Below are 24,901 nucleotides of genomic sequence, written 5' to 3' on the forward strand. Positions count from 1 at the left end.
TGAAAAATCCAACTTTATTTTATTAAAAGGCGGATAATGCATTAAATGATGCTCAATGAAAAAAAAAGTCGAATGATTCAAATGTTTCAAATCAGTGAGGCCTTCACAACGCACACAATATTTAAAATGCAGTAATATAGCAGAATCCTGCGAGGCTCCTGGAATCTCTGAGTGCCATGCACTGTGAGTCGAATCAGTTGTCAATGTATCATTAGCGCCTACTAGTATGCGCATTAATACATCAGGTATGCGCATTAATACCTCAGGCTGTAATAAGTACTTTGTTTATTACTGGTATATTTTAGATCGACTGACAGCCTGGCTACATAAGACAATATAAACAATTCACAATAGCCACCGTGTACAATAGAGAAGAAATTGGATTCAGTTCAAGTCACAACACTTTTAGAAACAATGGGCACTTTGTTCTGAACTGTTTCAACAAAAAGTAGGCCTTTTTTATGTAGCTTCTGCTGATAGATTGGTTTTATCGCTACAAATTTACAGGTGAAGATATTGACGTCTGCTGATTTTTTTAAGTTTACTTCAAAGTAACAATGACATCAAAAATAGACAACGCAAAAAGTTATCCACAAAATTTAAGACAAAATCTACAATTCGATATTTCACACATATCAAATAATTACTCTAACTTCACGTCAAACTAGCTCCACAAGTATAACATGTTTATTTATCTTCTTATCTTATAAGATACAGACGTTACTTCAAAAAAGAAGATGATTACGTCCTACGCATGTTCCTAGATCAATCCAGTCATGCATGTTAACCAATGACTTAAATTCTGCCAGCTGGAGGTCACTTACAAAGGCCGCTAAATACACACTTGAGACCAAAAGACAATCCGCTGCCGAGGACAGACGTAGACGGCGAAAAGAAAATCTTAATCTTAATCTACATTCGGTGGACAATAGTTATGTTTGCCCTGGATGTGGCAAAATATGTAACCACGGGAAATACTGCATTCCTCGTTAATCTTCGGACTCGAAGACAAACCTTATTATTATTATTATTATGTCAGAAACGAACGAGTAGTTATTCTCTGGCGCTGGCAGGGTCGAGTTTCGTTAAAGAGAAACAAAATTCAAAATTCCGTTTATCAATTTCCACTGAGGAATTTTCTTGTGATGTGGCAGGTCTGCAGCAGTACCGCCCTCTGACAGGCAACGAGGATGTTCCTAGGAATGTTAAGGGCCTTATTATTATTATTAAATTCTGCCAAGTCATTGGTTTTCCTGGCTGACTCAGGCAACCCATTCCATGCTCAAGTAGCACTAGAGAAGAAGGAGCATTTGTACACAAGTACTCTATAACTGGTACGATATAACACTACGCCAAAATAACTGGCAAGATATACTTTACGCCACACTACAGCTAGGAAGATATTAACTATGCTACTCTAGCTTGTAAGCTATAACTGCTCCACATTACTGGTAGGCTAATTTATGACTAGGCTACACTACTATGATTTTATATTTTACTCGGAGATACCTTGGTATCCAGGAGTAACAACTGCATAAGGATAATAAGTTCTTGTATTTTAGACACAAAGTCAATATTAGCCTTGCCAGTTTTGGTAAAGAGAATTCAAAGCTTTGCACTGACCCTAATAAACGTGTTTAACTAAATATCTAAGAGACGCATTTGCAAAATATCAGGACAATCATTCTCTTCTCGCGTACAACAATTTCTCTTTTCTAAAGTCACAATCAAATCATAAACATTTTACATGTCTAAAGTATTTACAAAAATAATCAGTAGTTTATACACCATGTAATGAGTTATGATAATATTGACCACATCCATATATTTATTCTTTTAGCCCTCATATAGTCTGCCATTTAAGTGATAATCAAATAGTGCAGAGCAGTGCTTATGGGGAGATCACCTCAGATTAACTTTTGAAAGCTAAAGACAAGCTTGTCTCCCCTTACACAATTAGAAAAAAAAGGCTAAGCAACAAATTTAACATAAATACATGGATTACATGTATTGTCTATTGATTATTTGATTGTATGAATAAACATCGATGGACATAACGCCAATACAACGAAACGTCATTACACCACATCTGTTAAAAAGAAGAAATATTCATTTTCAATTACAAATCAAAGATACGCTTCAACATCAAAAATAGAAACAATAATGTACAAACAGCTCTATGATGGGCATAAATATTCATAATGAAAGCAGTGCAATGTTACAAACATACAGGCCTATGTAATAGAATAATACACAAATCAGGCCTATGTAATATGATAAACATGAATCAGGCCTATGTAATAGAATGATACACAAATCAGGCCTATGTAATATGATAAACATGAATCAGGCCTATGTAATAGAATGATACACAAATCAGGCCTATGTAATATGATAAACATAAATCAGGCCTATGTAATAGAATGATACACAAATCAGGCCTATGTAATATGATAAACATAAATCAGGCCTATGTAATAGAATGATACACAAATCAGGCCTATGTAATATGATAAACATAAATCAGGCCTATGTAATATGATAAACATGAATCAGGCCTATGTAATAGAATGATACACAAATCAGGCCTATGTAATAGAGTAAACATAAATCAGGCCTATGTAATAGAATGATACACAAATCAGGCCTATGTAATAGAATGATACACAAATCAGGCCTATGTAACAGAATGATACACAAATCAGGCCTATGTAATAGAGTATACACAAATCAGGCCTATGTAATAGAGTATACACAAATCAGGCCTATGTAATAGAGTAATACACAAATCAGGCCTATGTATTGTACTATCTTACTAATATCCAATGCTAAATTCAATTTATAGCATAAGCATAAAAACATATATTTTACAAATAATATTATGAACGAATATTTTCAGTCTTTCGTTTGTCTATGTAGGTAGAACAATACGTGACTGTTACAAATATGAAATGGATATTTTAAGCAGTTGTTAGGGTGAAATAGTAAAAGCCTGTAATACCATTCATTTCCAATAGGCCTAATGCCTAAATGCCATGCATTCGAAGTGAATGAATTCAAGCAATCTATGAAACCAAGTAATCCGAATCATTTAGAACACTACATTAACTTATATACATTTGAAAAAAAAAACATTGTTGTCAGTTGACCATAAAAAAGCCAAAGAATATCAGCTAATGACATAGCACAATAATAAACTCTTCCATGTTCTAACTGTGGTTATATCTGGCCATCTTTACTTAAAACTACCTGGCCATCTAGACTTAAATGTGAGTTTATAACATTTAGCATTTTATGTACTATCTTGACTGAGCTACTGCAAGTGTCTTTCTTCTGATCACTCCACATGTCCCTCAGAGAGGCCTGCGCTCAATGGACGCTTCTAGTGGTGCCACGTTTCTCCCTCAAAAGCTACGGTCTGAGGGCTTTTTTCAGTGCACAGACCAAAAGTTTAGAACTCACTCCCCATTGATCTCAGGCAGACAACATGCACACTACTTTTAAGGAGAACATTAAGACCCACCTGTTTACAACATTTTTAGATTAGATTGTCATTTTAGCTCTCGTGTTTATGTTAGTAATGTTATCACAGCGCATTGAGCCTACATTTTGTTTGTTAACAGCGCTCTATAAATTAAATTATTATTATTATAAGTAAGTCATATATTAAACAGTTTTTTTTTTTAATTTCATTTGTATAGACTCTAAAGAGCATCTTTGGATGGCTGCCTGGTCGTGTGGTTTATCGATGGTCTCGGGTTCAATCCCTGCCCGCTCCCATCCCCCGTCGTCATGCGGGAGGTTTGGACTAGAAAGTAAACTATCTTCACTCTAAAGGAACATCTGAAACATGTCAAACATTTTACAGACATTTTTTCATAGCAAGCTGTTCAGTGCGTTATTGTCCAAATTTTATTTATTTTTGTTTTGGTGAGGGGGAGAGGGGTATCTGGGAAAAAAAATTTCTTTTTTTTTTCAGGAGAGATCTAAGCAAACAAACAAATTCCTTACAGACAGGCCTAATCCCCGTATTTAAAATAGGAATAACCTTTTAAAAATGAAATCCATATTAGTCCTATTTAACAGAGGTAATTGGTAGATCAATTGACAAAAAATATTCTATTTGCACAAAACTTGGGAAGGAATCTTCAAATTAAGTTGACAAAAAGTCAATATAAGTTTCGTGCCTCGTTGTACTGGTGTGATCGTAGCCCACCACTTTAATCTCAGTCCCTCCAAAGATCACCTCCAGATCCACCGCACGGTCTCTTCCTCCTGTGGGGTCCGGCATCTCAACTACGAGAAAGCCACACTTTTCGACCCCCGGCTCATCCGTGTACTGCACCTTCTTGCTAGAGGACCGGAAGAATTCGAAGATAATACCTTTCTGATTGTTAATGATTGGCGTATACGTTTCTCGCCAAATCTCGTTGTGACCTATGACCTCGCCCGCTTCTGCCCACGTCTGGAAAATGTGTTTGCACAAATCCATGCCGTCTGAGTTGACACGGAGGTCATCACGGTGAACGCCCTCTTCAAAGGGAAGGTAACTCCCCACGCCATAAGTGAATCGACAAATTCTCTGGCAGATGGCGCTGGGATCGTGGCCAAAAGCCACCGCACCTTTCACAACAGACAAACTGGCTTCTTCCGGTACTAAGATTGTCACGCGCTCTCCAAATTTTTCTCTGAGCGAGCTCTGCAGACGTTGCGATTCAGCGAACCCGCCAACAAGAAAAATATTGTGCAGGTCTTTACACTTCGGCTTGTGGAGGAGAGTTTGAACGTGATCGTTGATTTGATCCAGAGCATCTTTGAACAAGATGTTGACCTGTGTTGACGAGAGGACAAGCTTTCCTGACGAGAACTTGATGTCGCTACTCCCTTGTTCTGAGGAGAATCTCTTGATAGCTTGTTGCACGGAGACGCCATTGTGCTTGTAATTGCAGAAGTTGTAAGGTAGCGACACGCGAATGCTATCACACTCTCCCCGTTTCTTTATCTCAAAGTCCTGAAGAAGTTCAACAAAGTCTTTAGGGTACTCTTTCATGAAGGCTGCAATAAACTCCACCCCAAAGATGCTCTCCAGGAGACTTTGAAATTGTTTGTCGATGATGGTTCCTCCCCAAGCGCCACCTGTCGCTCTGAAGAGTTCTCGTATTCTCCCATCTTTGCGTATTTTGTGGGCTACACAATCGATAGTACCACCTGCAGAGATAGAGAGTCAAAAAAAAAAAAGATAGTAAATACTAGGAACAGAGAGGTCTAATCTGTTTAAGGCCTAAGGTTAACTAATGTCTTATGTGTCTAAAACAATGTACTAATCGCCTTTACTTTCATGTACCAATTTAGATCTGAGTAAATTAAATGATTTACGAAAAATGGCTAGCTCCTCTACCACCAAAGCATAAGCCACCTTAACCTGCTATATATATGGATGGGAAAGTCTCTCCAAAATATGGCTCCACAGTCACATAAATAAGTGTTCTACGACATGAATCATAGTCGTTCTATGACTGAAGGAGGCCAACCTATATTCAATAATTTTAATTCAGAACTCAAATCTCGAATGACAATCCTGGCGCTTTCCCAAGAACATAAACCCTTCATCTTCAGATCTAAAGCCATGCGTTTAATCAATGATTGCCCCCCTTTTAAAAAAAAAAAAAAGGCTAAATATATTTATAGATTTTTTAAATATATGAATGAATAGGCACAGCACAATAAAGTTACCTCCAGCATCCACAACTAAATATTTGGTCCCTGGTTCAAAGCTGGGCTTGGACAGCGTGCTGTCTTTGTAGCCTACAAAATCTGTAGCTGGAAGATTTCGACAATGAAGTGAGGCAGCTTCAGGTTCCAGAGCAATGACCAGTTGTTCGCTGTTTGGTTTATCAATGAGACCTCCCTAAACGAAAGAAACAAGAAAATATAATCAATGAGACCTCCCTAAACGAAAGAAACAAGAAAATATAATAAAAAGACCTCCCTAAACCAAAGGAACAGGAAAAGATAATCCACTACAATACATACAACAAAACAGGACTATTGAAATAGGATCATTATTTCTTCCTTCATGCTAGTGTTTAGGGACTGATTTAAAGGGGGGGGGGGGCAGGCAGTGCAACAGGCCTGGGGGCTCAAACAGAAAGGGGCCTCCACAAAAAAAAAAGATAAAAATATATCCGAATTCCCAACTTTTTTTTTAAGGATGTCAAAAATGTAATTAAGAGGTGTACGCTTGTAGCATACTCGTAATTTATGACTGTCCGTCTACCAATGGCCTTACCCTCCACAAACACAAAATTATAAAATTTTAAAAAATAAATATGAATATTTTTTTTAAAGAAAAGTGAGATTAAATGTACAAGAACTCTGTTTCTTTATTTTAAAATATAGAATGCTTTTAGATATAAGTATTTTCATTCATCAGTGGATCTTTATTTAATTTTAAAAAAATTCTAAGGGCCTCAACATACTTAAATCCGGCCCTGTTTCTCCTTACAAAAAAGTGTATGAACGGAGAACATGTTACCTTATGAGCCGCTTCTCTCATAAACTGTTTGGCGTTCTCGTCCCAGATAGCAGGCACTGTCAGCACCCACCGGACTGTGTCTGGATGAGGATCGTACCCCAGGTGGGCTCCAATGGCTCTCAGCAAATGTTTCTTCATGAAGGTGAGAGAGTGAGCGAACACGTCAACAGCTGGTTGCGACTTCCCGTTGGCGTCTGTGATGGTGATGTCTGTGCTTAGCTCCTGTAGTGTACAAGGGACATTGTTGTGGTGTGTGTGTAGGGGGGGGGGACAGACACAAAATAGAGCAGTGAGATTCATAACAAACGAATATTCACATTTGACTAGAGTAACACCTTTAGTAAAATCACTCAATTTAGAAAGCCTTCAGGAGAGAAGACTCAAAAGTAAAGTAGCAATTATGTGTGGGGGGAACAGACACAAAATAGAGCAGTGAGATTCATAACAAACGAATATTCACATTTGACTAGAGTAACACCTTTAGTAAAATCACTCAATTTAGAAAGCCTTCAGGAGAGAAGACTCAAAAGAAAAGTAGCAATTATACATAAAACACTGAACCATAATCTTCAAATACAAAAACAAAACCTAATAAAAACACTCAGAAAGACACAAAGATAAAGCCACATTCTTTGTTCCATATGCTAGGACAAATTTGTACAAATGCTCCTTCTTCACTATTGCTATTAGAGCATGGAATGGGTTGCCTGAACCAACCAGGAAAACCAATGAATTGGCAGAATTGAAGTCATTGGCTAACATGCATGACTAGATGCATGACTCGTAGGGCGTAATCATCTTCTGTTTTGAAGTAACGTCTGTATTATATAAGATAAATGTGTGTGTGTGTGTGTTTCTATGGTGAAGGTGGGAAGAGGTTGGCGATTGGTTGTGAATGATGCAAGATAAGCTGCTTTGTCGTCAGCGGTCTTAGGTAGGACAGACGACTCCTGAATGCCACACATTTTTGAACATTTGTTCAAAGTACCATTTTATACTATTACTAAAGTCTACCATATTTATTGCATTTCATCTTAAGTTGATCTTGTTTATATTGTAAAAAAAAAATATATATATTTAGTAATTTTCATAAAAGAAGTTATTCAAGTTTAACAAGTTAAGATATAATTCGCCTACAGCGGTTTAGCTGTCTACCAGAAGTTTGGTGCTACAAGTCAACGACCGTCAGCTAAAAAATATAGGATACGATTATTTTATTAGTTTGAACAAACGGAAAGAAGTTTTGAGTGTAGGGTGTTTGTTTCAGCATATTCGTACAAGTGAAACTATAAACTATGTTGATAGTTGTAAAATGTTTGACATGTTTCGGATGTTCCTTCAGATTTTGAAGGTAATTTACTTTCTAGTCCAAACTTCCCGCTGGACGACGGGAGATGGCAGCGGGCAAGGATCGAACACAGGACCATCGAGAACATCAAACGACAGTCCAGAGCGCATACCACACACACAAAAAAACTTTTTAAAATCTTCACACATTTAAACCATTTGATAAGTGGAAACGACAATGCAAGCAATAAGTTTTGATGTGCTCCTGATTTTTTTTAAAAAAAGGAATAACCTTCAAATATAGGAAATGATGATCAATATAATATAAGATAAGATAACTTTTATTGATCCAATCAAATGGAAATTCGGTTTGACTACAATTGACAACCACAGCATAACTACAATAACAATATAGATGTACATACGAACGACATTCACACACGAAAAATATAATCACACTCATAACCAGCGCTTTATAAATAGACTTCTATGAATTCTCGATGACGACAGAATGTTAATTTTTAATGTTGGTCATCCAGGGTCTATTATTACTGAATGTTTTAATTTTCTTCTTTGGTACAATCATGTGTTCACAGAACTGGATGTACGAATTAACAGTTGTGGTAAGTTCATCTGTCTGGGCAGTTGTTCACAAACATGTCCCAATCTGTTTGCTCCAGTTTGCTCCGGACAACTTTGTAGCTGTAAAACGGCGTCGTCAGACCATGACTGGATGGACTGTACGTCATGTTTTGTTGTTTTGTTTTTAAAACCGGTTTGTACGTGGGTGAAAAATGGATCATTGTGTGGTCCGACTCTCCGAGGGGAAATAACGTTCGAGATGTGTAGGCCATTTTTATGTTGCTATAACACATGTCCAAGGTTTTTTCGTGCCGTGTGGGACAATTAACATATTGACTACGTGTTGGCAAGTGTTGAACTAACGAATGATTGAAATCTCCCATAACTAGTCGGACAGCATCAGACCTTTTTGTCCCAATTATATGTACAATGTTTAGTACCGGGTATATGTTTTGCTGCTTTCTCTGTGTTGGCTGTGGGTTTTATATACTCAAGTATGACGTAAAATTGTGTAAACTCTCTCGGCAGGTAGTATAGCCTGAGACTGTTACATAGTAGTTCAATATCGGTCGTGCACACTTTAGTTTTGATTGACATATTGCCGACACAACAGTACTGTTTATTGACATAAATGGCCAGCCCTCCTCCTCTTGTTTTGCCACTATCTGTTGTTTTGTCTGATCTGTACAAAAGAAACGCATTCAAGTCTACTGATGTGTCGGGAATAATATCCTTTAGCCATGTTTTAGTGAGACAGATTAGTGAGCTTTCACGGTAGAAATGTCTGCAGCAACAATCAAGTTCGTCCATTTTGTTATTTAGTGATCTAACATTGCAAAGACAGTATAAGGCAGATAGACCCTTTGTCCTCTTTTCTTGCTTTTGACTCGTTTGTTTCCCTTTGTTCATATATGGTTGTAATAATAAAAATAAAATTGTCTACAAAAGTTTCAACCTTTTTTATTAAGCTTTTGAGTTTCCTTAAATCTTTGATCCTAAGGACTATACTTACGGTGTCATCGATTTGTCTGACTCGTCAAGGGGAAATAACCTTTAAGCCCTTTTTACGTTATAGTAACAGATATTCAAATTTATCTGCAGTCCCGCCAAGTTATTAATGTAACTGTAACAGCTCTGAGCCCCTTCATAGTTACTTCATACACCCGGATATAATCTAGTCCCCTTACACCAATTATGCATCATGATTAGTGAAATATAAACAATACGTTATATGAAATAATAAAAGTCCAATAGACGCATTATATTTCTTAATATCTTTTTAATGCAAATAATAGAAAAAGTTTTTATGACATGTGGTGGAAAACATTGGAGACAACTAATTATTTTCAACTGCCCTTTAATGTTTAGTATAGCCAAAAAGAGTTGTCTCCCCTTGTAATTTTAATTTAACTTGAAGTATGAGATTCGGAACTTGTTTCATTCAAAGTCTGAGTGATCACTTCCCGTTCATTAAAAAAATAATAACAAATGAAAGAGAACTTGTCCTGCTCTCGTTACGCGAGATCTAAGCCTGTGAAGTTTGATGTGTTTAGAATAAATACATGTTTGACATGTGTGATCATTAAAAAAGAAAAATAAAGTTTCCTTTTCAGACCTTGCGATTCATTGGGTAGATGATGTAAAGGTCATCTGTTTCTGTGGCCCACGGTTAACGAGGGTGACATCTGACCAGCACAACGACCAACCGTCTTTACTTTCCCCCCAACTAATGTCAGATACCCATTAACTCTTTCTCTCCCTAATTATTTACCATATTCTGATGGAATCAACGTTGGCATCGTCGGTTAGGAGAGAAAGAGTTAAAGCTGGGTGGACTAAGATCCCGAAATTAAAAAGCCCAGTCTTCACCAGGATTCGAACCCGGAAGACCCGTTTCGGAAGCCAAGCGCCTTACCACTCAACCACCGATGATGTGATCATAAATCTTGGTCTAATTTCTCTATCAAGGCACTATTACGTAAAAGTATTTGTTGTGTAAAGATGATCGGGTAAACACACACTAAACACACACACACACACACACACACACTGTGACACATCGACTGATGACCTACACATGATCTACACATGACTTACTTTATTGTTGTAGAGTTTCATTTTAAATCTGTCAAAATAATAATAGGAGCAAGCTTCATCCTCGCACAGCTCATTGTATTTGGAAACAGCCTCGAACCCAAACGCTTCAAACTGGCCGTCAGACTTGAGTAGTAGGCACGTGGGTGTTTTGTGGAGGAGAAAACCTGCAGACGAGTGAAAAGTCACGTGATGAAATCGATGTTGTAAAGCAGACTCTTGCATCCTCTTGTAATAACAGCAAATATAATAAGGGGGAAAAAAGCAAAGACCCTCTTTCTCTGCAAGTATGGGCAAATAGTAGCAATATTACGTAGCCCATTGCACTGACCTATCACATTGATTTCAAAGCATACAAATAGTGTTTAAAGTGGTTAATTATCAATACATGGTACACGCGAGTTTATCTTATCTTATATCTTATCTTATAAATCACAGACGATCCTTCAAAAGAGATGATTATGTTCTACGTAATTTGATAAAAGAAAAAGGTTTTCACCAAACGCTATTAATATAACCTTTTAATAAGGCTTCAATTCTAGTTGGCTTCGCGAACACAGAAAGTAGTGATTCCTTTTTTTTTTTTTTTAATGACTTGGATTGCTGAGTTGTTCTCGTCTAAAAAAAAAGTCTCTCTAGAGATTCGTGTAATATTTAGCAGGCAAAAGTTCGCATTTTTTATTTCAATCCCACCGATCTGCCAACATTCCACACTATGGCGCCTCTAAGAATTGTCGACGTCCTCGTTTTCTTAAAGGGAAACGCCGATGGTTTTTCAAATATGAGTTATTGACATATTTGAATTCTGCGTAAAAAGTTTTAATAGTAAACATTTTACCATTTCTTATTTAAATGCTTAGAAACATTTATATTTAATAAATTAGTAAGTAAATTCTTGACATCTCAAAAAAAAAAAAATGGGGTTCTTTGATATTTTGTTTTTAGGTTAGGCATAGGGAGCAGGCATACGTCCCTTCCCTCCCTGGTGGGAAGCGTGGTCGAGAGGCTAAGTGCGCTTGAACTTGTCTTGGCTACCTAGAAGGGGGCTCGAGGTTCGACACCGGACTCGGGCAGAGTTGCGTTTACTGAGCGCCTAAAGGCAGCACGGAAAACCAACTCCTAGATACCCCCTCCCCCCCCCCCCACCGGTCCACAAATGAGATTGGACCAAAGCGCTCTGAGCATGCTATAAGCATGAAAGTAGCGCTATATAAAAGCTATAATAATAATAAGAATACTGAAAGAAAAACTAGATTTAACCAATCGCATCACTTCATTCTTACAGTAGCTGTTAGGGTTAGTGACGGCCTAGTCCAGAGCTATGGTATAGTTATATATAGAGTAGAGAGATAGATCTAAAAACATTAGGATAACCAACTCGAGAAAAAAGTAACATTTTCATCTAAGCCTCTCCCTGTCCCAAGAAGTAAATAGATCGTGTGTCTGACTGATTCGAACAAACTGGTCAGTGTAAGGCTAGTCCAGACTACGTGTAGTCAGTCATGACAACACAACCAAGCTGTAAAAATGTTTGTAAAATGTTTTACATGTTTCAGATGTTCCTTCAGAGTTGAAGATAGTTTACTTCCTAGTCCAAACCTCCCGCAGGACGACGGGGGATGGGAGCGGGCAGGGTTTGAACCCTCGACCGTCGATAAATCCGAACGACAGTCCAGCACGCAAACCGCACGACCAGGCAGCCATCCAAGCGATAGTGTTTGTTGTGTGTTGAGCGGTCTGGCAAGCATATTTAAATCTACTTTTAACACGCATTTTTCTTTGCTTACAAGATCTAGATCTAACTTCACAGACAAAGATTTATTTCTTTTACGAGAATGTAAACTTTACTGAATGGTTTTCTGGTATACAGTAAGTCAATAGATTAAATTAATAGGTTTGTGTGACGTCACATAGAAACCCGGTAAAAGTCTGACCTTTTTGGATGCGCAGGAAAATTACGTCAGAAAAACATCAATTACTTAGTTATCATTGCAAATAAAAACAAAATAATAATATATTTATTTTCTGTAAATCAAAACACATATTATATCAAAAATTGTCAAAACCATCGGAGTTTCCCTTTAATCAAAAAGGCTGACATACTTCATTTCTGGACAGAGCACTATAGTTTTTTTTTTGTTTCTTTTGGCAACAAAAGGGTTTTCTCTGATTAGACAGGGGCGTAGCTAGAGTGTAGGGAGAAGGAAGAGAATTTGAAAATCCCCCGGGCCCCCCACTTGAGCGGGTCCCCCAAATGAGTAGGTTTTTTTTTACATTAAATATTACGCAAAATACAGGGGCCCGCAAAAAGGTCAAGTCCCCCGGGCCCCCATGGCAAATTCCTAGCTACGCCCCTGTCATCGAATACCCAAGTCGGCAATTAAGAGACAAAGCGCCTGGCTCAGACTGTCTTCCAGCAGAAGTTTTTAAAATGGGTGGTGCAGCTCTCACGGAAAGGCCAACAGATCTCTTCACTTTGTGCTGGGGCACAAGTATTATCCCGCTAGAACTTAGCGATGCTACCATCCTATCCCTGTATTAAAAAAAAGGCGGTAACTCAAGACTGCTCCAATAATTGTGGCATTGCCCTACTGTCAGAAGCGGGGGAAAATGCTTGCCAGAATCTTCATTGACAGACCAACTCCATAGTAGGCAATGTGCTCGCTGATAGTCAGTGTGATTTCCGGGCAGTTTTTTTGTCAAGTCAAGTGCATGAGAAATGCAGGGAGCAGAACCTGGACTTGTACACTGCATTCATCGATCTCACCAAAGATGTTGATACAGTAAAGAATTCCAAGATTCATTTCTATTCTGAAGCAACTGCATGAGTGCAAAAGATGTTGATACAGTAAAGAATTCCAAGATTCATTTCTATTCTGAAGCAACTGCATGAGTGCAAAAGATGTTGATACAGTAAAGAATTCCAAGATTCATTTCTATTCTGAAGCAACTGCATGAGTGCAAAAGATGTTGATACAGTAAAGAATTCCAAGATTAATTTCTATTCTGAAGCAACTGCATGAGTGCAAAAGATGTTGATACAGTAAAGAATTCCAAGATTCATTTCTATTCTGAAGCAACTGCATGAGTGCAAAAAAAAAATCAAATCAGATACGACAGTGACCTATCAGGTCACTTATCTATAGTGAATGGTGTGGAGCCGAGTTGTGTGCTTGCTCCAGCACTCTTTGCAATATTCGTTGGAGCAATGCTAAATAAAATGAGGCGACGCCTCCATGAGGTTATCAACAGTAAGTTCCGCACCAGCCTATATAACATATGGTGATTGGTCTGCTTATCTAAAACTAAAGAGATGGTTGCTAATGAGATGTCTGTGTCCCAAAGTGAAGTACGCGTACCCCCAGGGGTACGGGAAGAGTTTGTAGGGAGTACGCGTTGCACATATGCCAATAAAAAAAAAGCAAGAACATTTATTTGATAAATTAGCCTATAATAAAATGAAAAATCATAAGTTTTTAAATCCTTTTTATTATTTATTATAAGTTTTTACAAACTCAAATGCGGCGCTATTTTTACATTTTAAGGCTAATTTCTACAAAGATCAGGAACTGGCTAGGGATGTTACCACTTCCGCCGACACGTCCACTTTTTCGATGTTAAAAACTATGTTTCCATTTTTTTTTAAAGAATGTATTTGACGTGTAGCATGCAAAAAATTAACTCACTAATTGAATACTTTAATTGTGATAGAGTAATTATTATTTTGTGTATGTAGGCCTACACACACACACAAAAACAAAATACGTTTTGAATGTTATTAAAGTATATATAGATACTTTTTTTTTTTTGGAGGGGCGAGGGGGGCGAGGGGTAGTCAGCGTTACGAAAATTCTAGAAGTGGTACCCATAAGTCAAAAGTTTGAGAAACACTGCTCTACGCAGACGATTGCGCCCTTCTTGTACACGCCGAGCAGGAGCTCCACTTAATTATAATAATAATAATTTAATGTCTAAAGCTCTGTTAACAAACATGATGTAGGCTCAAGTCGCTGTGATAACCATTAAAAAGTAAACACGAGAGCTAAAAGGACAAACTAATCTAAAAATATGTTTTGAACAGTTCTTAATGTTCTTCTTGAGACTGCTACCTCGTTTGGTGTGTTTATCGACCTCAAAAAAAATAAAAAAATAACGTAGGTCTTGCTTTAGAAATCCCCAATCGGAACTAGGACAGCTCCATGGCCACTTGCTTAATGTTGTTGGCCACTTTACCTATCTCTGGAGTACAGAGTACAATGCTGCGTCACTACCAGAGAAATAGACAAACAGCCTCGCAAAAGGCCAACAGCGCTTTTGGTTGCCTCAGACTGAGAGTATGGCGGAATAGGTCTCTTCACCTAATACAAAACAAAATCAATGTTTATAAAGCAGTGGTTTTCAATACACTATTATGTAGAAGTCACGAAAGCATTAAAGGCCACTAAACGCTTCCATCGCAAGGGAGATAATTTACTTATTTTAATTATTAGATGTAGTAATACTAACTTTCCAGTAGAACTAAGCCGTCGCAATAGGACGCAAAAAGGACGCATCATGAAGATAGAATATTTCCGATAGAATATATCCATGTTGTACTCATGAAATAGGTGATGCCTTTCATTATCTGCTGGTGTGTGAGCATTTTAAATTACACAGAATAAGATAAGTAAAAATATATATACTATATTATACCAGGTCCAATGTTGAAAAATTAGCAGAACTGTTAAATTCTAAATCTGTAAAAATACTAAAGAAAAAAAAACGCAGTGTATTCATAAAGTTAATTCTGCCTTTTTTTTCTGAAGCTAAATCCTACTATAGAATTTTATTCTGTTTTTTTAAATATATAACTAAACTTTATTACATTATTGACATCATTATTCTCATATCGTATGTTAATGGCTAGGATTGTAATTTGATTCTAGATAACCATTTCACTGTTTGTGAATCACGTGATCTGATAGTTGCGATATTGTTGTTCATTATTATTGTTATAATTTATAATTTATATTTCATTTTGATTACTTTTCATTTATATCCATCTTAATTATGTGTAGTTTGTTATTATTTGTAACTTTGACTGCCTTTGTAGCGCTTGTGCTTTTGTGGCAAAACAAATAATTGTTCAATTGTTAAAATTGTTTTTAAAAAATTGTTCGCTCCATAATGGACATACGCTGGCAAGACAATAAGGCTTTACTTTGAGTCCGAAGATTAAGAAAGGGGTAGAGTATTTCACGTTGCAAAACATTGCATTCCCTCCAGCCAGAATCAGTATTTTTAAAAATGACCATTGGCTAGCGCAGGCGGACAACGGTTTTCTCTGCACCAGATGTGGATAAATATGCAGTTCGCAAATTGGGTTGTTTGTTTGTAAAATGTTTTGAATATTTCTTCAGAATTGAAGATAGTTTAGTTCCTAGTCCAAATCTCCCGCAGGACGACGGGGGATGGGAGCGGGCAGGGTTTGAACCCTGGACCATCGATAAATCTGAACGACAGTCCAGCGCGCAAACCGCACGACCAGTTTGTGTTGTCATGTGAAACACTGCACTCATCCTTAATCTTCGGAGTCGAATACATTGTCATTATTGAAATCTAGGTCTGGGACTTGCTGGAACCTATGAAGTTATAGGACAGCTCGAATGACACGGACAACACAAGGGTTAGGAATTCAATGTTCTTCAAAAAATCTTTTTTTTTTCTCTTTAATAAATACAATGGAAAGGGAGACAACTCGCACAATTAACATTGGTATAGTTGTCCTTCTTTCCACCACCCTAACCTAGATTTATTGTATTTCCCTGTGTGTAAGCCAAAGGGCAGTTTTATTTTATTAAGATCCAAGGCCTAGATCACATTTACAACAAGAAGTTATGTTATAAATAGTTTTCTTAGACTTCCCGGTTATATTACATACTGAGTATCGGAAACTAGCACCAACATATGCCATTGGCATCGATCTGACAAGATAACCCTTTAACACAAAAACAACAAGAACTTTTAAAAAATCTGACAGTTCTCCCCACAGCACTATACCTTGTGTTTGTCCCCAGTTCTTGTTCACGTGAATGGCTTGCTTATTCGAGGCGAAGCTGTAGGCGTATCCGCTGAAGGTGGTCCCGAAGTCAATGGCGGCTACGATCTGATAATCCGCTGCCTCCTCGCCGTCATTGTCGATCCTGGAGGACGCCATGGTCATCCCAGCGTCCGAGGCTGGACTCTGGCATTCCGAGAAAGAGGCAGACATGGAGGAGTGTGACTTTTTCTTCCGGGGTGAGTCTTTCCTTATCGTTACGCTCGTCTCGGCCATTTGTGTGATAGTCAAGTCTGGGTACAAGATAGACAAGTCTTGGCTTTAAACAGATTTATTACAGCGTAGATTAATGGTAGACTAGATTCTTAGACTAACAGCAGATAAACATTTCAAAGAACTATAACCTAATTGTAGGCTAGAAAAAAAAATCAAATAGCAGAATTATAACTTATTTCACTTTAGTATTATAACAGAATAGCTTACCTGAATCATAATTATAATTGCAGATTAGCAGGTAGAAATTATAAACAAAAAGTTTGATTACAATTACATGTAATTTTATAGATGACAAAAACTATAATTTTACCATGGTACCATAGTGGTCTATCTATCTATCTATCTATCTATCTATCTATCTATCTATCTATCTGTCTGTCTGTCTGTCTGTCTTTCTGTCTGTCTGTCTGTCTGTCTGTCTGTCTGTCTGTCTATCTATCTATCTATCTATCTATCTATCTATCTGTCTGTCTGTCTGTCTGTCTATCTATCTATCTGTCTATCTATCGGTCTATCTATCTATCTATCTATCTATCTATCTATCTATCTATCTATCTATATATCTATCGGTCTATCTATCTATCTATTTATCTATCTATCTATCTATCTACCTATCTATCTATCTATCTATCTATCTATCTATCTATCGGTCTATCTATCGGTCTGTCTATGTATGTATGTATGTATGTATGTATGTATGTATGTATGTATGTATGTATGTATGTATGTATGTATGTATGTATGTATGTATCTATGTATCTATCTATCTATCTATCTATCTATCTATCTATCTATCTATCTATCTATCTATCTATCGGTCTATCTATCGGTCTATCTATCGGTCTATCAATCGGTCTGTCTATCTATGTATGTATGTATGTATGTATGTATGTATCTATCTATCTATCTATCTATCTATCTATCTATCTATCTATCTATCTATCTATCTATCTATCTATCTATCTATCTATCTATCTATCTATCTATCGGTCTATCGGTCTATCTATCTATCGGTCTATCTATCTATCTATCTATCTATCTATCTATCTATCTATCTATCTCTGTTAGTCTTATCTATCTGGCTGTCTGTCTTTCTGTCTATATCGATATTTCTAAGACCGCTTTATTATTAATATGTCTTCTCTCATAGCATATTCTAAAATTGTGTTGTTTTGAAATGTTTAAAGCAAACAGGACATCATAATTACATTCAAACTTTTTGTAAATTAAAACTAATCATTTTACAGTTGACATCAATCTATTCATTAACAAATCTAGCTGTCTTTAAAAACCTACTTAATATTAACTTCTTACATAGTTATAAGTACTAAACTTACTGTAAGCTTACATAAACTAGGCCTATATAAAATCATGTTTACATCCATATATACAAATGTATATTTTATTCCATCATAATAGCCTACATGTATTATGAGTTCAAATTGCTTCATCTGTTCAACTTAAAGATTATATTCTAAGTAGACCTACTTACTTTCAAATGGTTCGTTTTCAGGTGGAATTGAAGCACCGAAATATTTATGGGAAATCACCTTCAGATATGACGTCAGGTTATTTATAAGTTCTAGACATTTCATTGATCTTGTCACCAGCTGGACTAATTTAGATCTGTCACTAGCACTTACGGGAAAAGTTTGTCTTAAGATTATCAATTGTTGTGGGAAACTCCAACGCGTGCCTGACACTAGTTCCGACTGACAAAGTTGTTTTTTTTTTTAGTTGACCTAATTATTATACTACTCTAAAATGCAATGAGTTTGTAAGTAAAGTAAATCTCAAATATATAAATAGTATTATATAATTGTCAAACTACAAAAGCTATTTATAGATGCCACAAAGGGAGGCAACTAAAAATTAAAACAGTAAGTGGCTAAGATTAAGTTGGTACTTACAGCTGTCTCCTTTCTGGTGAGACGGTGATTGGACTTGGTTTTAAACTGTTCTATTCAAACGATGTTTTAAATTTTCGCTCTGATAAAGACGAGGGATACTGTGTTAGTCGTAATTGTTGTAGCTGGCTCAGTGTCAGGTATGAATGTTACAAGTGACATCCGCCTAGACTAGACAGTTGCTGTCAGTGTGTTTATATTCCCAGTTCAGTCAGCGCACACCAACCCTCTTAATCCTGCAAGGACCATGGCGGCCGAGGAAGCAGCAGTTCTCTCTTCCCACTGGGTGAGCAGACATATTGATTTTTATGGTTTTTTTTTTTTTTTTGGTGAGGCTTTTGTGACACACTGGTCACGTGTTCTCTACGCTGGAACTAACGGGGGAGCTGGGGCCGGGTGGTTGGGGAGCTCTGAGCGTGTAGTTCCAGATCGATGAATTGTTGATCCAACCAATCATTTCTCATTCCGGTAACGCCATTTGTTGATCACACACCGAGGTTCAAAACCTGTATTTATACTTTTTCTAAAGCAAAACAAAAGCATGCTTGAAAAGTTATATTAATTGAAAATATTATTGATGTGATTTTCTTTAGAACAATTATAACTTTCTATTTTTTTTAAGTCTTGCTGAACACCTATATCTTCTCGTCAGAAATGTAGACAATAATACAATATCTATATCTAAATATATATATATACATTTAGGCATTGGCTCAACTTTACTCCACAGATTAAAAAAATCCTTGCCTGTAATGTTGGACACTTTTCTTGTTAATGATTTGCTATTATTATTATTTAAGTCCCAAATTTTATCGGTACAGTAAATCAACTGCAGTCAATGTTTGAGCAGCATTAGCTCATGGTGCGTAGGACGTAACCATCTTCTTTTTTTTTTGAAGTAGCGTCTGTATTACATAAGAAGATAAGTCTTGAATAGTTTCAAGTGCATTGCTTATCAAGTGCTTTCGTTAGCTGTTGAAATCTTTCGTGATACTCTTGTTAGTTGACGTCTATTGTGTATTACTCTTGCTAGCTGACCTCCATTGTGTGCCACTGTTGCGTCCACATGTTCAGAGAAATCCATATTTAGATGACAAGGGGAAGTAATCCCTAAGCGATGAGAAAGAAAGTGAAACTTGCATGTATTCAGGATTTAAATATTGCTACTGAGTTGTGTCCTTTTAGGGTAGTGACCTAGTCGAAGAATCAGTAAAACATATTTTGGTCTGAGAATCGGAGTTGAAAGCAGTATCATTAATTTTAGTTTAATTTATAATCATGGCAGCGTATTCTTAGAAACAATTAGAATCAGCTACATATTGCATGAAGAAGAATGAAATGAAATTATGCTAGCATCATTCGTCCAGGGTGTTTCATGCACTGCTTCCAGTGTGTTACACGCAATTCGTCAAGGTTGTTACACGCAATTCGTCAAGGGTGTTTCATGCACTGTATTCAGACTGTTTCCCGCTATTCGTTCAGACTGTTTCCCGCTATTCGTTCAGACTGTTTCCCGCTATTCGTTCAGACTGTTTCATACACTGCGTACAGACTGTTTCCAGCTATTAGTCCAGACTGTTTCATACACTGCTTCCAATGTGTTACACTCAATTCGTCCAGGGTGTTTCATGTACTGTATTCAGACTGTTTCCCGCTATTCGTTCAGACTGTTTCCAGCTATTCGTCCAGACTGTTTCATACACTTCGTCCAGACTGTTTCACATAATACCTCCTGAGTGTTACACAAAATTCCACAACAACTGAGCGTTTGTTCATTGTGCTTAATACAAGATAGAGGAGACTCCTTCGATATACAGATGGCCCCATCTCCGCACGACCAAAGGTCACAAATCTCGGACTCGGGGTCAAATAAGAGGTCAATGTCAACTTCTTTCTTTTGTATTTTATTTTAGCTTTTACGACACTTAAGTTATTGTTAACCCTTAAAACGCGTGTGGTAGTTTAGCCTCTAAACATAAGAATCGCAATTCCATTTTGTTTGCACTCACTGTAAAAAAGCTCAGCACTTTAAGGGTTAAGGTGTGGTTTAAAAAAATAGGTCTTTATTTGGGGGAAATAAAAGAAGACATTTGTTAAACAGTTTGTTTAGGAAAAGAATCAGTTCGACAGTTTTGACGTGTCTGTACATCACTTTACTTTGTTCCAACTACGAAATTGTGAACTAAAACTTTTGTTTACACTAAGCATGACAATAGAGGGCGTTAGTTATAATATATAGTTGAAATGCATTGTTCTCATTGTGAGCTTTATTATATGACATAATAATAATAATAATAATAATAATAATACTGATTATCTGCTGTACTGGGATAGGCCTATTCTGACCGACAAAACGGTAGATTTCAATCGCCCGGATCTGCTGTTCATCGATAAAAAAGAAAAAACCGCTACCATTATCGATATCGCTGTACCACTGTCTCATAATTTAAGAAAAACTGAGATAGAAAAACAAAGAAAATATGGGAACCTAGGCTTGGAGATTAAGCGTCTATGGAAATTGTCCAAAATAACAATATACCCCATTGTTATATCAACCGAGGGGATAATAACAACTGACCTCACAGACACCTTCAAGGCCCTTAACATTCCTAGGAACATCTTCGTTGCCTGTCAGAGGGCGGTACTGCTGCAGACCTGCCACATCACCAGAAAATTCCTCAGTGGAAACTGTTAAAGGGACTACGATGAATTTTGTTTCTCTTTAGCGAAACTCGACCCTGGCAGTGCCAGAGAATGACTACTTGTTCATTTCTAACATAATAATAATAAATTCCTCAGTGGAAACTGTTAAAGGGACTACGATGAATTTTGTTTCTCTTTAGCGAAACTCGACCCTGGCAGCGCCAGAGAATGACTACTCGTTCATTTCTAACATAATAATAATAAGGCTTGTCTTCGGGTCTGAAAATTTGTGCAATGTACAATTGTACATTAAAGTTTTTTTTTGTTTTTGTTTTAAAGATAAGAGAGTCGAGAACCATGTCTGTATAGTATCGCTTCAATACACTGAATGACTACACAACACACATTTCGTGAACACATTCTCACGGACGAGTTACAAGCACATGTAAACATAAGAACGACAACCGATACAGAATATAATTTTCATAACATATACATTTGTGTATATTTGTGTATATCAATAAAAACACATTTTACTTGCAGTTTAATATCTCGAAGGGTGTACTGATGTTATTTTTTGCATGCCTAATTATTATTAAGAAAATTAATTAAAAAGAAGAGGCAGAGAAGGCGATGTGAGACAACAGGGCCTGCGATTGAAGGGCAAAGGACCGAGAGGAATGGTGATAGACGGTCGACAAATCTTGTGTGGTGCCCCAACTTTCCAACAGACTAAGGGATAGTTGAAGGGGAAGATGATTATTATTATTATTTTATTAGATGCATTTGTCACCTCGATCCAATTAATAAAAAATATTTCAAGAGTATTTTTGAAGTCAATAAAATGGTTAGGGACATCTGGAATAAGAGTATGAAAGGGAATGCCGACTCCTGGATAGGAGAGTGTGGTAACGTCTCTTAGGATTAACTCCCTTCTCCGTTGCACTGGGTTTGGCGTTTCGGATCGATAGAGTTCCAGGCAGTGTCTTTGAAATTCAGGTCACAAGGCAGCGCGTGCTTCAATCGATTTTTGTCGCGGATGAGTAACACAATCTTACTCACGCTCCAGAACTACACATCCTGCTCACAGTACACACACGTCCCAGTCAGGGTACACACATGAAGAAGTTTGAAGTGTGACACGCTGTGTGATTCTTCTTCTTTTGTGATTGATTTCTTCGTTAAACTTTTCAATCAAAGGTAATCAAAGTCAAATGTTCATTTTAAACATAAACCTTTAGGGAGTTAACATGTAAAATAGTAAGTGACCTATAGAAGCGTCATATAGTATGGACACTATTGGCGTTAAATGCAGAATTTACACCTGGTTCTGTTTTCTTTAATTTTTTTTTTATCTTTTGGTGAGATGTACAAATTTGAAATATAAAACTTTATTATTTTTCTTATTTTATGCATATAAGTTGAATCTTATCTTTAATTAACATTTGGATCTACAATTTCATTTTTTTTTTAAATTTTTAATGTAAGGTCAATGACATGTAGAAGTTAATGAGTAGTCTTTTTCAATCTTTCAATGAGATTTTATTTAAATGCTCAACATTTTAGACCCAACAAAAAAGATATTTTTACGTCCTGTTTTTCCTGTAAATTGCACTGTAATTTATCCTGTGTATTATAAATTCCTGGTAATGTATTCAAAGTTCTCACTGTCTTGTTTTCCATACGTTATATTCATTGTCATCTATATCCAATAGACTTTACACTGTATTCAGTGTTATTTCTGTGCAATATGAGGGCAGAGTGGTAGCGCGCTCGACTTACGAACCTAGGGGGGTCTCGGGGCTCGAATCTCCGTGAAGACTGGGATTTTGAGCTTAGGGATTTACCCAGATTTTAAGGTTGCCCATGAGTCCACCCAAATCTTTAGTTGTGGAAAGTAAATGCGGTTGGTTGTTGTGCTGGCCACATGACACCGTTGTTAACAGTCTGCCATAGGAACAGGTGACTTTCACTTCATCTGCCATATAGATCGCAAGGTCTGAAAGGTGTGGGCCTACAATAACATAACTAGGGGTATGGGGTTCGAATCTCGGCGAAGACTTGCATTGTATTCAGACTCCTTTCCACTTTCGTGCATACTACACGAAATTGATACATTTCTTATGGTAAGGGCATTTTAATTTACTTTTCAGGTTTTTGAAATTTAAATAAAAATAATTCTGTCCTGCTTCAAGTTATGTGTGAACGGACTCCATGAGTCCTGTTCTCATCTAGTGCGAATACCACTACAGCAAGTCATAATAGGCCAGGTACAAACCATGTCAGGCGATGTCAAAAAAGACCTGAGAGCAGAAGCCAGAAATTTTAGCGCCACGCTGGCTAATGCATCGCTTCTGAAAAGAAAAGATCCACAATCCAAGAGCCTCCTGGAGAAAGCTCAGGTTAGTTTTTCATTTAGCTTTTTATATAGTCCCGCCGCCATCAGTTATTACTGTGATGCCCAAAGTACGGCCCGCGGGCCAGATCCGGCCCGCGACGTGAGTCCATCCGGCCCGCCGAAATGTCGGCACATAGTGTAGAAAATCCCCCCTTTTTCCAAAACAATTTTTAAAATGTATCTTTACTTACGTTAGGGGCTTTAGAGCCATCAATTTTTCTCCTGATGATAAGTTCCATGACATTTAACATTAGTGCGTTTATGAAATAGGTATCTGAGTGTAGAATGTGCGTTTTCTACCAGGAAAAGTGAACGGTTCTTTACTTTTTTTGTGGAACATGATAATAAGCCAACATATTTGTTTTATAAAGTGTGGCTATTTAAAAAAAAAAAAAAACATATAAACGACATTATGAAACAAATATGACGGCATTCTTGGCTTGAGCCGCGAATAAAAGCTAGTTAAACTAAGCCTAGAAATTGGAGGATTGATGAGAATATTTACCAAAAAGAGACAGGAAAATGACTCGGATGTAAAGCTAGCTACAATGTTGCTCGTATTCTAAGCACAGAAATGAAGCCCAATCTTGCTGATATTTTAAGTAGAGAAAGGAAGCCATTTTCTGACGCGGAAAAAAAAAAGATACATTTTAAATATCCCATTAATTAATGAAGCACGGGATCTACGGGTTTCAGGTTAATATCGGTTTCAGGTTAATATCGGGTTTCAGGTTAATATCGGGTTTCACGTTAATATCGGGTTTCAGGTTAATATCGGGTTTCAGGTTAATATCGGTTTCAGGTTAATATCGGGTTTCAGGTTAATATCGGGTTTCACGTTAATATCGGGTTTCACGTTAATATCGGGTTTCACGTTAATATCGGGTTTCACGTTAATATCGTTTTTGTAGGCCTACTTTTTTTTCATGTGGCCCGCGACACGAGTGTCGGAAATACAAATGGTCCGCAGGTTGAATTAGGTTGGGCATCACTGAGTTATAACCATAGACATAAATAAATATAGACTGGAAAAAGGAAATAACTTCATGTAACTTGAAAACATGTATATCTATTGTATTCGGATTTCCGAATTCTGAAAAATTGAAAAATTGCATGATCTTCAGTCTTAGAGATTAAACAAA

General features: G+C 37.0%; 2 protein-coding genes across 7 annotated transcripts in view; one reads left to right on the forward strand and one right to left on the reverse strand.

Annotated features, from left to right (window-relative positions):
* On the reverse strand, positions 1-18,860 carry LOC106053126 (heat shock 70 kDa protein 12A-like). Of its 4 annotated transcripts, none has more exons than XM_056039635.1 (6): positions 18,722-18,860; positions 16,538-16,828; positions 10,502-10,665; positions 6,536-6,757; positions 5,734-5,908; positions 1-5,208 (listed from the first exon to the last, which is right to left on the reverse strand). In XM_056039635.1, the coding sequence occupies exons 2-6, from the start codon at positions 16,809-16,811 to the stop codon at positions 4,154-4,156; spliced, it is 1,890 nt and encodes a 629-aa protein (XP_055895610.1). In that variant the 5' UTR covers positions 16,812-16,828; positions 18,722-18,860; the 3' UTR covers positions 1-4,153. The 4 variants fall into 4 exon arrangements, with proteins under 4 accessions (XP_055895610.1, XP_055895608.1, XP_055895609.1 ...); XM_056039633.1 differs by lacking the exon at positions 18,722-18,860 and adding an exon at positions 18,304-18,483; XM_056039634.1 differs by lacking the exon at positions 18,722-18,860 and adding an exon at positions 18,160-18,294.
* The window catches only part of LOC106064939 (programmed cell death 6-interacting protein-like), a 22,936-nt gene continuing 14,676 nt past the window's right edge, over positions 16,642-24,901 (forward strand). Inside the window, exons 1-2 of one of the 3 annotated variants that reach the window (XM_056039639.1) lie at positions 16,642-16,774; positions 23,515-23,763. In XM_056039639.1, coding sequence (XP_055895614.1) covers positions 23,641-23,763 — 123 coding nt within the window. In that variant the 5' untranslated portion in view covers positions 16,642-16,774; positions 23,515-23,640. Of the gene's footprint in view, positions 16,775-18,877; positions 19,005-22,162; positions 22,562-23,514; positions 23,764-24,901 lie in introns of those variants that run through there. The other 2 variants (XM_056039638.1, XM_056039637.1) reach the window with 2 other exon arrangements.

This window comes from Biomphalaria glabrata, chromosome 8, assembly GCF_947242115.1.
Source record: "Biomphalaria glabrata chromosome 8, xgBioGlab47.1, whole genome shotgun sequence".
Classification (NCBI taxonomy): domain Eukaryota; kingdom Metazoa; phylum Mollusca; class Gastropoda; family Planorbidae; genus Biomphalaria; species Biomphalaria glabrata.